Source organism: Chelonia mydas, chromosome 24 (assembly GCF_015237465.2).
Source record: "Chelonia mydas isolate rCheMyd1 chromosome 24, rCheMyd1.pri.v2, whole genome shotgun sequence".
In the NCBI taxonomy this organism is placed as follows: Eukaryota; Metazoa; Chordata; order Testudines; family Cheloniidae; genus Chelonia; species Chelonia mydas.
The window spans coordinates 7,638,543-7,653,357 of NC_051264.2; the positions used below are offsets into that span (position 1 = coordinate 7,638,543).

Consider the following 14,815-nt stretch of genomic DNA (forward strand, 5'->3'; position numbering starts at 1 on the left):
CCTGTGTGCTGGGACAAGGGGAATGAGATCCCAAGCTGTGAGTCTGGGAAAGGAGAAAGTGTGTCCGGCTCTTCTTTGTCTGTGGAGCAGACAGAAGGGGCCTTTCAGCCTGTGATGGTTGAGGGTAGTGCAGTTGTCTCAGAGTTTGTTCTGGATTCAGCTAAAGCCCAGGAAGGGAAGGGCCCTAAGTTTGTGTCTGCTCGGGAGAATGGCCCTGTAACGAGGTCGCATAGACCAGTTACTGTCTATGTAAAATCTCAGAGTCCAGACAATTCTGGTGCTTGTATTTTGCCTGTTGCTACTGTGTTGTTGGGAAAGGGTGGAGCAACTCTGACTAATCAGGGTGAGATCCTAGGCAGGGCACAAGGAGAGCATGAAGGTGATGTGATTGTGTTACCTACTGAGGGTGTGGAAACCTGTAGCAAGAAGGAAAAGATTCCTGAACTTGTGTGTGGCAAAGGGAAGGAGAAGGCTTCTAACCTTTTATCTAGGAAGTCTGTCAGTTTGCCTGAAAGGGGATTGTGTAGGAATCTGCCGGATGGGCCAGAGGTAATTCTGGATGTAAGGGAGACCCAGAAAGAGTCTGTTGTTGCTCAGGAAAGTGTTCCTCTAGAGCAAGCCCTCGGTGAAGAGGGTAAGAGCAGAATTTCTGTGAGGGGTGAATTGTTGCATAGAAAAGCCCCTAGGGAAAGGAATCCTCATGGAGTCTTTGCAAGCAGTTTACTGCAACTGAAGTGTGAAAGTGATTTAATCAAGAAAGTTTCAGTTCCTAACAGCCAGAAATTTTCGGTTGTGAATGGATCCACTGACTTTCCTGTTGAAAGATCCAGTGTAGATAGCTTTGAGAAGGTCTCAGATGGAGTGAAAGCTGTTAAGAAAGTTAAGCAGTCCTATAACCAAGTGGCTGTGTTTGGCCAGCTTGTTGGGGGGAAGACCCAATCCCAGTTTGACCCCCTGGGGTTTTGGGGGTGGCCAAAGGGCATGGGCCGCATAAGCATTCCCACATGCGGCCTGCGAGTGCTATCGACCACCCCCGACCTAAGGGAGGGCGTGAAACTGGAAGGGCCTGGTGTAACTCCTACCGAGGAATGGGAGAGATGCTGGGGCATCCATGGTGGCTTCGAACTTCCCCAGGTCACTGGCTAAAGTGACCCCGCTCAGTTCGGTCTCGAAGGGGGCAGAGATGTGACGAAGTGGGACTGTTCTCAGTGTTTCCTCTGAATAGTGTGGGGGTGCCTCAGTTTCCCCTATGCAGTTCTTAAGTATCTAGGTGGTGGGGTAAGGGTGTATGATTACTGCAGAGCCCTAAAGGGCAGGTGTGTGCAGGGGTCTGGACACAGAGAATGGTTGACGCCCTGTTTCCTGGCAACTGATGGCCTGGGCCCTTCCCCCCTGCAAGGTGAGAGCTAAAGCGTTCGCAAAAAGAAAAGGAGTACTTGTGGCACCTTAGAGACTAACCAATTTATTTGAGCATAAGCTTTCGTGAGCTACAGCTCACTTCATCGGATGCATACCAGTATGTGGCTGTGACCCCCCAGCCAGCGCCCCACTCGGCCCCAGCACGGCCAGGCCTTACAGAGACAACCAGGCTGAGTTTATTGACCGGAGCCCAGAGCTGGAGAAGGAGCCGCTGGAGGCTCCTGTTATTTACTCCTCGTAACTAGGGATTGAGAAATGACAGTAACGGGCAGCAGGTTTAGAACAAACACAAGGAAGTCTTTCTTCCCTCAACGCACCGTCAACCTGTGGAACTCCCTGCCAGAGGATGTTGTGAAGGCCAAGACTATAACAGCGTTCAAAAAAGAACTCGATAAGTTCCTGGAGGATTGGTCCATCAATAGCTATTCGCTAAGATGGACAGGGATGGTGTCCCTAGCCTCTGTTTGCCAGGAGCTGGGAATGGGCGACAGGGGATGATCACGGGCGACTCCCTGTTCTGTTCATTCCCTCTGGGGCACCCGGCACTGGCCACTGTTGGCAGACAGGACACTGGGCTGGATGGGCCTTGGGTCTGACCCACTCTGGCCGCTCTTACGTTCTCATGGAGTTAATGGGACAATGGGTAACTGTTCCTGACCATTAACACTTCATCGGTGGGACGTCCCCGGGCGGCGGGACCCAGGCTTGGGGATGCGCCTTTCCCAGCATGCACCGGGGGGCAGGAGGGGGCAGGGGGGGCATCACTTCTTCAGCTCCTTGTACACGTCCTGCTGTCAGGGCTGCAGTGTCTGGGGGAAACGGGGACGATTCAGCCAGAGACGCCCCAGGGGAGGGCCCAGTCCCCTCCCTCCCCGTGGGACCCCAACAGCCCTCCTACACCAGGGGCCCATCCTCCCCCTCCCAGTGCTGGGCCCCCCATAGCGCCTCCCCTCAGCCCTGAGGCTCCCAGCTGGTCCCCTTCTGGCTCACTCTGCTCCCCCCTGCTCTGGGATGTGTTAACCAGCCCCGTTCTCAGCCATAGGGCTTCTGGGGGGCACCTCCCCCCTCCCCCCACTGGGTCCAAACCCCCTCAGGGGGAGGATACAGCGCAAGGGGCCGGTGCGCACCTGGTATGTGGGGCTGGGGTCAGGGGGGCTCCCGGGCTGGGCCGGGGGAGACAGGCAAGAGGGGCTTTAGCACCGGACCATAGAGACCCCCCCCCAACCCCTCCAGCCAAGCTCGGGGTGGGAGGAGGGACCCTGGGAGAGTCAGTGGGACCCAGGGTTTGTGTAACCCTCCCCCACCCCCGCCCAGAGGGGACAGGGTAAACTGGCTGGGGGCTGCGGGTTGGGACTCAGGAGGGGGCGTGACTGGAATAAGGGACAGGACTGGAGCCTTGTCACTCACCACTGGCCCTGCCCTGGCTGTCAGGGGCAGGTTCTCCTACACCATTCTCCCTGGGGCCTCGTTCCGGCAGCGAGAGTCTGGGAGGAATCATCAGAGATGCTGGAATTGGGGTCCTGGCTCCCAGCCCCCCCCTGCTCTAACCACGAGACCCCACTCCCCTCCCAGAGCCAGGGAGAGAACCCAGGAGTCCTGGCTTCCTCCCCCCAACCACCACTCTAACCACTAGACCCAAGTCCCCTCCCAGAGCTGGGAGAGAACCCAGGAGTCCTGGCTCTCCCAGGGCGGCCGGGTGTTACTCACAGAGGAAATAGGCCCCGACTCCGACCAGCGCCACCCCCACCAGTGACCCGATGACGATCCCAGCGACGGCCCCGGCAGAGAGACCTGGACGAGGGGTGTCTGAAGGAGAGATGTGGGGAGGGTTGGATCAGACGGTCAGTAACAATCCCCCAACGCCGCTCCCTGCAGCCTGGGCCCCTAGTGCTGCTCTGGGGCATTGGTGCCAGAACTGGGATCCCTGTGTCTGCAGCACGTTCTTCCATCTGGGAACAGAGAGAGCGTCACTGGGGGGAGCAGTTGGATCCCTCCCGACCCCAGGGGAGCCCTCGCTCTACGGGGCTCCTGCCCCACAGCCCTGTGGAGGATTCAGACCCAGCTCCCTGGTGGCCGTAGTGAGACTTTATTGTAGGGCTACACAGCAACATGGGAAAGAGTGGGGCTCTGGGATCCAGGACTCCTGGGTTCTCTCCCCAGCTCTGGGAGGGGAGTGGGGGCTGGTGGGTTAGAGCAGGAGGGGCTGGGAGCCAGGACTCCTGGGTTCGATCCGGGCAGGGCAGGGGAGTGGGGTCTGCGTGGGGAGGTCTGTGGAGCCGGCACAATGGGGTTAATACAGATTATACCAACTGCGACAGCAGCAGCTGTTGGGGCTGGGGGGTCACTCCCCATCCATATTCAGTCCTGGCTCCCAGCTCAGGGAGCGGGCGTCTGGGGGCCCAGAGCCCCACATCTCTGTGTATTGGGGGGTCATCATCTCTTGGGGGCAGGGGGGTGGGATGCCACATACAGGGCAGGGTCTGTGTTTGGGGGCAGGTCCCCCCCATGACCCAGCCAGGTTCATCCCCGGGGGAGAGGCCGAGAGCCCATCGCTGGGGCGGGGATGGGGAAGGGGCAGGGCGCGGGGGTGGCACTTACCAGAGATGGGCAGATGCACCGTGGCGAGGACAGGCCTAGTCAGGCTCTGAATCAGCACCGTGTAGTTCCCGGTGTCCTTGAGCGTTAACCCCGCGATGTGCAGGGCGCAGCCCGGCCCTGCTGTCTCCCGCCCCGTGTGGGCCCAGTCCTTGGTCTGGACGGGGGGTGTTTGTGGGTAGTAGGTGAGGATCTGGCTGTTTCCGTCAGTGGCGGTCGCTGATCGGAACCAGCTGCAGAGCACGAAGTCCTGTGGTGGATTCTGCGGGGCCAGGCTGACGCCCCCTCCCACCGCGGGGCTCGGCGGGGTGAGGACGATGGTCACCGGGGTCTGGGCCGGCACCGGCTGCAGGCAGGAGCCCAGGACGGAGGCTGCGGGGGGGGAGACCAGAGAGACAGATACTAACTGGTGCCCCTCACTCCCGACCTGCAGCCCCTCCATTTGCATTTCAACTCTCCCCTGTTACAGTCCTTGGTGTCCGGGACACCTGGGTCCCCCCACCCCGGCTCCACCCTCTCAGCTGCAAGGGACCCCTCGCCAGGTGCCGCCCCGCCGCCTTTTGCTGCAGCCGGACCTGCCTCGACCCAGGGGAGGCGTCTGGGCGGGGACCCTGGAGTCCGGACCCACAGGCAGGGCAGCCCCATGGGGCCCTTCTGGCCTCAGACTTCCCCTCCCAGCCTCCTCCGCTCACTTCCCCTTCGCTTTGGAGGAAGGAACCCGGGGGAGGTGGGGGGGAAAGGGTCTTCTCCCTTCTCCCCCCACCCCCCACGGGGTGCCTGGTCCCTGGGTCTCTGCCTGGCTCTGGTTCCGCCTGCTAGATCTGGGGGGAGGGAGTTCAGTGTGGGGCGGGGGGCCTGGGTGTGTGTCCCCCAGTTCTCTAGCACAGAGAGACACAAGCAAACAGCTGATCCCTGCTGCGGGACACAACGGGGCTTCTGTGCGTGTCCCCGCGGCTTTGGGGCACAGCCTCGGGGGAGGGTGGGGTTGGACCCAGCCTGGGAAAGGAAGCGTCAGAGCCCCCCTCCGGCTACTCCAGCCCTGGGGTGCCCCTAGCCCAGCTCTGCCGGTGCCCCTGAGTCCCGACCCACAGCTCCTCCGCTTTGATTGACACTGGCTCTTATTGCAGCCCTTTTTGCCCCGGACACCTGGGTCCCACATTCTCCCTCTCTGACCTGCCAGGAGAATCCCTGTCCAAGGGCCGCCTGGTCTGTGGGGGATTCGCCCCATCGCCCTTCGCTGCTGCGGGACCCGCCGGGACCTGCCAGGACAGCAGAGACGCCTGGTTCCCAGCTGGGGGCAAAGAGAAGAGACAGGGGAAGTGAGAGGGAGCGGAGCTGGAACGAAGCACCTCCCTTGCCCCCCCCAGCCCTGCCTGCCTCCACTGCCGGGGGGAGGGACTCACCCGCCCTTCTCTCTGCCCCCACCCAGACACAGGCCCCCGCTGCTCCTTCGACAGGGGTCTGGCCCTGGCAGATGTGTGTGTGTGTGGGGGGGGTCACACAGAGCAGAAATCGGCCCCTGGGGGGCTGGTGCATGAAAGGGGGCAGGGCCCCCCAGCCTCCAGGAATCCTACTCCCCCTGTTCCTCCCAGATATTGCCCCCCAGTGGAGGCTGTGTGGAGGGGGGGCTCATCCCTGGAAGTCACCCGTGGGAAGTGGGAGACAAACCCCCTGTTAGGGAGTGGGGGGCACGGGAGACCCCTGCGGGGGGGGGGGGCAGAGCCCAGACTGATGGGAATCTGGGACATTTCTGGGAGCCAAAGCCCCTCCCCGGCAGGATGGGCCGGGGCTGGGGGGGAACAGGACAGAGTGTGAGGCCCCTGGGCACAGACAGACACAGAGCTGGGCTGAGCAGCCTGATCCCGCCCCGCCTGCGGGCCCACGTGTGTCCACCCACCCCCACCCACAGACACACCCACCCACACACACCCGCACACACACCATGCACACACCCATAGACACCCCCACGATACACACCATACACCCCCACACACCCCACCCCCCCATCCACACACGCCTGCACACACACCCATAGACACCCCCACGATACACACCCACACACCTGCACACATCCACACCTACACCCACAAACACTCCCCACACCCGCACAGACACCCCATACACACACACGCCACCCACTCACACACCCATACACCCCCACACACACTATACACACACCCATAGACACCCCCACGGTACATACCATACACACCCACACACACACCCCACACACAGCCATAGACACATCCACTCACCTACCCACCCACCCATCCTCCCAAACACTCCCAAACACCCACACCCATACACACCGCCACACTCATACACACACACAGTCATACACACACACCCCCACCCCACCCCCACAGCAGGGCCCATCCCGTCCAGCAGGGGGCGCAGGGACACACACACACACGGAGCCGGGGGGGGGTCACATCAGTGTCAGCCCGTCCGACTCGCTGCGTCCTGCGGTTCCCAGCGTTGCGGAGCGTTGCCCCGGGGGGTCGGGGAGCCGCCGGCCCATGGTCACTGCCCCCGGGGCTCTTGGGCCGAGCGGGGCTGGGGGTGGCGCCATCGGGTTCCACGTTCTGCGCAGGCGGCTGCAGGGCCAGGCTGAGGCCCCCCCCCCCCAGCCCTTGTGGGGGTCGAGGGGGGGAGTCAGGGGCAGGGGTTGGCTGGACACGGGCCCCAGCCCTCCCTGTGAAGATTGCCAGAAAGGGTCACATGACCCCGCCCCGTGCGGTCAGACAGGGCAGGGCCAGGAGGAAAGTCTGAGTCACTGAGGAGAGGAGCCCAGGGGAGAGACAGGGCCCGTGGGGAGCAGGAAGCAGCAGAAACAGGCAACAGCCGGACACAGACACCCCCAGCCGGACACAGACACCCCTAGCCGGACACAGACACCCCTAGCCGGACACACCCCAGCCAGACACAGACACCCCCAGCGGGACACAGACACCCCCAGCCGGACATCTCCCAGCCAGACACAGACACCCCCAGCCGGACACACCCCCAGGCTGACACAGACACCCCCAGCTGGACACACCGTCTCCTGGGGCACCGTAAGCTGACAGCTCCCTGGGCCTCACCACCCAGCCCGGCCCCCGCCTGCAACGAAGGGGCAAAGCCCAGAGGGTCCCAGCCCAGGGACGCAAATCAGGCCTGGCCCAGCGGGGCCATCCCCCGGCTCCCCAGGAGGGGGGCAGAGAGCTCCCTCCCGGGGCAGCCCCTGTCTGGCTGATCCCTGCGGGGGGCTGGGCCGCTCTTCGCCAGCAGGGGGCAGCAAAGGGCCAGACGCACCCGGGTCCCCTTGGCCCTGCTGGCGCCGGCATCGCGCCAGCGACCCCTGGACTCTGCCCGGAGCCCCCAGCCTGCAGGGACGGCCCGCCGCCTGGGGGGGCCCTGCCCGGAGCCCCCAGCCTGCAGGGATGGCCTGCGCCCAGGGCCTGGGTGTGGGTTGCCAACTTTTTAATTGCACAAAACCACACCCTTGCCCCAGCCCCACCCCTTCCCCGAGGCCCCCACCCCACTCACTCCATCCCCCCTCCCTCCGTCGCTCGCTCTGCCCCACTGTCACCGGGCTGGACAGGGCTTGGGGTGTGGGAGGGGGTTCAGGTTGTGGTCTCCGGGCAGCCCTGACCTCAGCCGGCGCCTGGGAAGAGCCCGGCATGTTCCTGCAGCCCCCTAGGCGTCAGCCCGGCCAGGGCAGGACCGGCTCTCGGCACCAGCAAACAAGCACGTGTTTGGGGCGGCACAATTCCAGGGGCGGCTTCGAGCTCTGCCCCCACCCGCAGGCCCCGCCACCTCGGAGTGTGGAGCCAGCGCTCGGAGAGGGGGCAGTTTGCGGAGCCCCTATGGCCGCCCCTGCACCTAGGAGCCGCACATGCCGGCCACTTCCAGGAGCCGCACGGAGCCAGGGCAGGCAGGGAACCTGCCTTAGCCCCGCAGCGCCGCCGACCAGGCTTTTACTGTCCGGTCGAAAGCCGGACACCTGGGAACCCTACCTGGGGGTACCCTGCCCGGGACCAGGTTATAACACAACAGGGTGCAGAGGGCACGGCCCAGCTGCGGGGCCATAATCACAGGGTCCATGGAGGCCACATGTGGGGCCTTTGCTCTCTCTCTGCTCCCCCTGCACCCCTGGGCTGCGCCGTGTGACGCTTCCTGGGGTGCCAGGCTGGGAGGCCCCCCCGTGACCCCCTGCCCCGCTGTGAGGAGCCTTGTCTGGCCTTGCTGGGGGTCAGACCCCTGACCCCCCCTCCATGGACAGCACAACCCCCTCCCCGCTCAGCCCTCGACAGGTCAGCGATCAGCGCCCCCCAATCGCCCATGATCCCCCTGGGGTGCCCAGCCCCTAGCGCTGCCCACTGGCAGAGTTCCCAGCTCCGCTGCCCCCATGGACTAGGACCCCTCAGCTGAGCAGTGACCCCGCAGCCAGCGCCCCACTCGGCCCCAGCACGGCCAGGCCTTACAGAGACAACCAGGCTGAGTTTATTGACTGGAGCCCAGAGCTGCAGAAGGAGCCGCTGGAGGCTCCTGTTATTTACTCCTCGAAACACAAGGACTAGGGGTCGGGAAATGACAGGAATGGGCGGCAGGCTTAGAACAAACACCAGGAAGTGTGTGGGGGGTGCGGGGGGAAGCCCTGGGCGGGGACCCCTGGCCCTGGTTTGGGCACCAGTCGGGCACTGGGGAGACCCGGGTCTGAGTCCCTGTAGCCCCACAGACTCCCCATGGGACCCAGGCTGGTCACTGAGCTGCCCGGGCCCCTCTGTGCAGTGGGGAGCTCCCGCGGCCTGGGGTGGGACACAGCTCAGCGCGCCAGGCTCAGGTCAGATGGGCAGAAAACAGGGCACGTGCCCCCAGGCTGGGGGGTGTTTGGTCCTGAGACGTCACCAAGCCGGTGGCAGAGGTGGGCTCCCAAATACTGTGCTGGGCACAATGGAGCCAGAGCCACTCACAGGCGCCGAGTTTCTGATTTCTTTGGAGGGGCCCAGACGCTGCGGTGATGGGCGCCAGGGAAGCAGCCTGGACGGACGGACCCCCCGGGCCGGGCGGTGGCTGTTCCTGCCCTTTAACGCTTCATCGGCGGGACGTCCCCGGGCGGCAGGACCCAGGCTTGGGGACGCGCCTTTCCCAGCATGCACCGGGCCCCTCCCAGCATGCACTGGGGGGCAGGAGGGGGCATCACTTCTTCAGCTCCTTGTACACGTCCTGCTGTCAGGGCTGCAGTGTCTGGGCGAAACGGGGATGATTCAGCCAGAAACGCCCCAGGGGAGGGCCCAGTCCCCTCCCCCCCCGTGGGACCCCAACAGCCCTCCTACACCAGGGGCCCATCCTCCCCCTCCCAGTGCTGGGCCCCCCATAGCGCCTCCCCTCAGCCCTGAGGCTCCCGGCTGGTCCCCTTCTGGCTCACTCTGCTCCCCCCTGCTCTGGGATGTGTTAACCAGCCCCGTTCTCAGCCATAGGGCTTCTGGGGGGCACCTCCCCCCTCCCCCCACTGGGTCCGAACCCCCCTCAGGGGGAGGATACAGCGCAAGGGGCCGGTGCGCACCTGGTATGTGGGGCTGGGGTCAGGGGGGCTCCCGGGCTGGGCCGGGGGAGACAGGCAAGAGGGGCTTTAGCACCGGACCATAGAGACCCCCCCTCAAACCCTCCAGCCAAGCTCGGGGTGGGGGGAGGGACCCTGGGAGAGTCAGTGGGACCCAGGGTTTGTGTAACCCTCCCCCACCCCCGCCCAGAGGGGACAGGGTAAACTGGCTGGGGGCTGCGGGTTGGGACTCAGGAGGGGGCGTGACTGGAATAAGGGACAGGACTGGAGCCTTGTCACTCACCACTGGCCCTGCCCTGGCTGCCAGGGGCAGGTTCTCGTACACCAGGACGGGTGCCCCATTCTCCCTGGGGGTCTCGTTCCGGCAGCGAGAGTCTGGGAGGAATCATCAGAGATGCTGGAATTGGGGTCCTGGCTCCCAGCCCCCCCCTGCTCTAACCACGAGACCCCACTCCCCTCCCAGAGCCAGGGAGAGAACCCAGGAGTCCTGGCTTCCTCCCCCCAACCACCACTCTAACCACTAGACCCAAGTCCCCTCCCAGAGCTGGGAGAGAACCCAGGAGTCCTGGCTCTCCCAGGGCGGCCGGGTGTTACTCACAGAGGAAATAGGCCCCGACTCCGACCAGCGCCGACCCCGCCAGTGACCCGATGACGATCCCAGCGACGGCCCCGGCAGAGAGACCTGGACGAGGGGCGACGGCCCCGGCAGAGAGACCTGGACGAGGGGCGACGGCCCCGGCAGAGAGACCTGGACGAGGGGTGTCTGAAGGAGAGATGTGGGGAGGGTTGGATCAGACGGTCAGTAACAATCCCCCAACGCCGCTCCCTGCAGCCTGGGCCCCTAGTGCTGCTCTGGGGCATTGGTGCCAGCACTGGGATCCCTGTGTCTGCAGCACGTTCTTCCATCTGGGAACAGAGAGAGCGTCACTGGGGGGAGCAGTTGGATCCCTCCCGACCCCAGGGGAGCCCTCGCTCTACGGGGCTCCTGCCCCACAGCCCTGTGGAGGATTCAGACCCAGCTCCCTGGTGGCCGTAGTGAGACTTTATTGTAGGGCTACACAGCAACATGGGAAAGAGTGGGGCTCTGGGATCCAGGACTCCTGGGTTCTCTCCCCAGCTTTGGGAGGGGAGTGGGGGCTGGTGGGTTAGAGCAGGAGGGGCTGGGAGCCAGGACTCCTGGGTTCGATCCGGGCAGGGCAGGGGAGTGGGGTCTGCGTGGGGAGGTCTGTGGAGCCGGCACAATGGGGTTAATACAGATTATACCAACTGCGACAGCAGCAGCTGTTGGGGCTGGGGGGTCACTCCCCATCCATATTCAGTCCTGGCTCCCAGCTCAGGGAGCGGGCGTCTGGGGGCCCAGAGCCCCACATCTCTGTGTATTGGGGGGTCATCATCTCTTGGGGGCAGGGGGGTGGGATGCCACATACAGGGCAGGGTCTGTGTTTGGGGGCAGGTCCCCCCCATGACCCAGCCAGGTTCATCCCCGGGGGAGAGGCCGAGAGCCCATCGCTGGGGCGGGGATGGGGAAGGGGCAGGGCGCGGGGGTGGCACTTACCAGAGACGGGCAGATGCACCGTGGCGAGGACAGGCCTAGTCGGGCTCTGAATCAGCACCGTGTAGTTCCCGGTGTCCTTGAGCGTTAACCCCGCGATGTGCAGGGCGCAGCCCGGCCCCGCAGTCTCCCGCCCCGTGTGGGCCCAGTCCTTGGTCTGGACGGGGGGTGTTTGTGAGTAATAGGTGAGGATCTGGCTGTTTCCATCAGTGGCGGTCGCTGATCGGAACCAGCTGCAGAGCACGAAGTCCTGTGGTGGATTCTGCGGGGCCAGGCTGACGCCCCCTCCCACCGTGGGGCTCGGCGGGGTGAGGACGATGGTCACCGGGGTCTGGGCCGGCACCGGCTGCAGGCAGGAGCCCAGGACGGAGGCTGCCGGGGGGAGACCAGAGAGACAGATACTAACTGGTGCCCCTCACTCCCGACCTGCAGCCCCTCCATTTGCATTTCAACTCTCCCCTGTTACAGTCCTTGGTGTCCGGGACACCTGGGTCCCCCCACCCCGGCTCCACCCTCTCAGCTGCAAGGGACCCCTCGCCAGGTGCCGCCCCGCCGCCTTTTGCTGCAGCCGGACCTGCCTCGACCCAGGGGAGGCGTCTGGGCGGGGACCCTGGAGTCCGGACCCACAGGCAGGGCAGCCCCATGGGGCCCTTCTGGCCTCAGACTTCCCCTCCCAGCCTCCTCCGCTCACTTCCCCTTCGCTTTGGAGGAAGGAACCCGGGGGAGGTGGGGGGGAAAGGGTCTTCTCCCTTCTCCCCCCACCCCCCACGGGGTGCCTGGTCCCTGGGTCTCTGCCTGGCTCTGGTTCCGCCTGCTAGATCTGGGGGGAGGGAGTTCAGTGTGGGGCGGGGGGCCTGGGTGTGTGTCCCCCAGTTCTCTAGCACAGAGAGACACAAGCAAACAGCTGATCCCTGCTGCGGGACACAATGGGGCTTCTGTGCGTGTCCCCGCGGCTTTGGGGCACAGCCTCAGGGGAGGGTGGGGTTGGACCCAGCCTGGGAAAGGAAGCGTCAGAGCCCCCCTCCGGCTACTCCAGCCCTGGGGTGCCCCTAGCCCAGCTCTGCCGGTGCCCCTGAGTCCCGACCCACAGCTCCTCCGCTTTCATTGACACTGGCTCTTATTGCAGCCCTTTTTGCCCCGGACACCTGGGTCCCACATTCTCCCTCTCTGACCTGCCAGGAGAATCCCTGTCCAAGGGCCGCCTGGTCTGTGGGGGATTCGCCCCATCGCCCTTCACTGCTGCGGGACCCGCCGGGACCTGCCAGGACAGCAGAGACGCCTGGTTCCCAGCTGGGGGCAAAGAGAAGAGACAGGGGAAGTGAGAGGGAGCGGAGCTGGAACGAAGCACCTCCCTTGCCCCCCCCAGCCCTGCCTGCCTCCACTGCCGGGGGGAGGGACTCACCCGCCCTTCTCTCTGCCCCCACCCAGACACGGGCCCCCGCTGCTCCTTCGACAGGGGTCTGGCCCTGGCAGATGTGTGTGTGTGTGGGGGGGGGGTCACACAGAGCAGAAATCGGCCCCTGGGGGGCTGGTGCATGAAAGGGGGCAGGGCCCCCCAGCCTCCAGGAATCCTACTCCCCCTGTTCCTCCCAGATATTGCCCCCCAGTGGAGGCTGTGTGGAGGGGGGGCTCATCCCTGGAAGTCACCCGTGGGAAGTGGGAGACAAACCCCCTGTTAGGGAGTGGGGGGCACGGGAGACCCCTGTGGGGGGGGGGGGGGCAGAGCCCAGACTGATGGGAATCTGGGACATTTCTGGGAGCCAAAGCCCCTCCCCGGCAGGATGGGCCGGGGCTGGGGGGGAACAGGACAGAGTGTGAGGCCCCTGGGCACAGACAGACACAGAGCTGGGCTGAGCAGCCTGATCCCACCCCGCCTGTGGGCCCACGTGTGTCCACCCACCCCCACCCACAGACACACCCACCCACACACACCCGCACACACACCATGCACACACCCATAGACACCCCCACGATACACACCATACACCCCCACACACCCCACCCCCCCATCCACACACGCCTGCACACACACCCATAGACACCCCCACGATACACACCCACACACCTGCACACATCCACACCTACACCCACAAACACTCCCCACACCCCCACACCCACACCATACACACCCACACAGACACCCCATACACACACACACGCCACCCACTCACACACCCATACACCCCCACACACACTATACACACACCCATAGACACCCCCACGGTACATACCATACACACCCACACACACACCCCACACACAGCCATAGACACATCCACTCACCTACCCACCCACCCATCCTCCCAAACACTCCCAAACACCCACACCCATACACACCGCCACACTCATACACACACACAGTCATACACACACACACCCACCCCACCCCCACAGCAGGGCCCATCCCGTCCAGCAGGGGGCGCAGGGACACACACACACACGGGGCTGGGGGGGGGTCACATCAGTGTCAGCCCCTCCGACTCGCTGCGTCCTGCGGTTCCCAGCGTTGCGGAGCGTTGCCCCGGGGGGTCGGGGAGCCGCCGGCCCATGGTCACTGCCCCCGGGGCTCTTGGGCCGAGCGGGGCTGGGGGTGGCGCCGTCGGGTTCCACGTTCTGCGCAGGCGGCTGCAGGGCCAGGCTGAGGCCCGCCCCCCCAGCCCTTGTGGGGGTCGAGGGGGGGAGTCAGGGGCAGGGGTTGGCTGGACACGGGCCCCAACCCTCCCTGTGAAGATTGCCAGAAAGGGTCACATGACCCCGCCCCGTGCGGTCAGACAGGGCAGGGCCAGGAGGAAAGTCTGAGTCACTGAGGAGAGGAGCCCAGGGGAGAGACAGGGCCCGTGGGGAGCAGGAAGCAGCAGAAACAGGCAACAGCCGGACACAGACACCCCCAGGCTGACACAGACACCCCCAGCCGGACACACCCCCAGGCTGATACAGACACCCCCAGCCGGACACAGACACCCCCAGCCAGACACATCCCCAGCCGGACACACCCCCAGCTGACACAGACACCCCCAGCCGGACACAGACATCCCCAGCCGGACACACCCCCAGGCTGATACAGACACCCCCAGCGTGACACAGACACCCCTAGCCGGACACAGACACCCCCAGCCAGACACCCCCAGCCGGACACACCCCAGCCGGACACAGACACCCCCAGCCGGACACCTCCCAGCCAGACACAGACACCCCCAGCCGGACACACCCCCAGCCGGACACAGACACCCCCAGCTGGACACACCGTCTCCTGGGGCACCGTAAGCTGACAGCTCCCTGGGCCTCACCACCCAGCCCGGCCCCCGCCTGCAACGAAGGGGCAAAGCCCAGAGGGTCCCAGCCCAGGGACGCAAATCAGGCCTGGCCCAGCGGGGCCATCCCCCGGCTCCCCAGGAGGGGGGCAGAGAGCTCCCTCCCGGGGCAGCCCCTGTCCGGCTGATCCCTGCGGGGGGCTGGGCCGCGCTTCGCCAGCAGGGGGCAGCAAAGGGCCAGACGCACCCGGGTCCCCTTGGCCCTGCTGGCGCCGGCATCGCGCCAGCGACCCCTGGACCCCGCCCGGAGCCCCCAGCCTGCAGGGACGGCCCGCCGCCTGGGGGGGCCCTGCCCGGAGCCCCCAGCCTGCAGGGATGGCCTGCGCCCAGGGCCTGGGTGTGGGTTGCCAACTTTTTAATTGCACAAAACCACACCCTTGCCCCAGCCCCACC

At 65.0% G+C, this 14,815-nt stretch overlaps 1 protein-coding gene across 3 annotated transcripts; it reads right to left on the reverse strand.

The window, feature by feature from the left end:
• Positions 1 to 8,476: 8,476 nt before the first annotated feature.
• Positions 8,477 to 13,004, reverse strand: LOC119564253 (carcinoembryonic antigen-related cell adhesion molecule 3). 3 transcript variants are annotated; one of them, XM_043534988.1, is made up of 6 exons: positions 12,284 to 13,004; positions 11,115 to 11,483; positions 10,308 to 10,322; positions 10,158 to 10,241; positions 9,843 to 9,934; positions 8,477 to 9,243 (listed from the first exon to the last, which is right to left on the reverse strand). In XM_043534988.1, exons 1-6 carry the CDS (start codon positions 12,336 to 12,338, stop codon positions 9,229 to 9,231), a joined length of 630 nt encoding a protein of 209 aa, XP_043390923.1. In that variant the 5' UTR covers positions 12,339 to 13,004; the 3' UTR covers positions 8,477 to 9,228. The 3 variants fall into 3 exon arrangements, with proteins under 3 accessions (XP_043390923.1, XP_037739514.1, XP_037739512.1); XM_037883586.2 differs by having other exon boundaries at positions 10,158 to 10,274; XM_037883584.2 differs by having other exon boundaries at positions 10,158 to 10,322; positions 12,284 to 12,781.
• Positions 13,005 to 14,815: the final 1,811 nt, after the last annotated feature.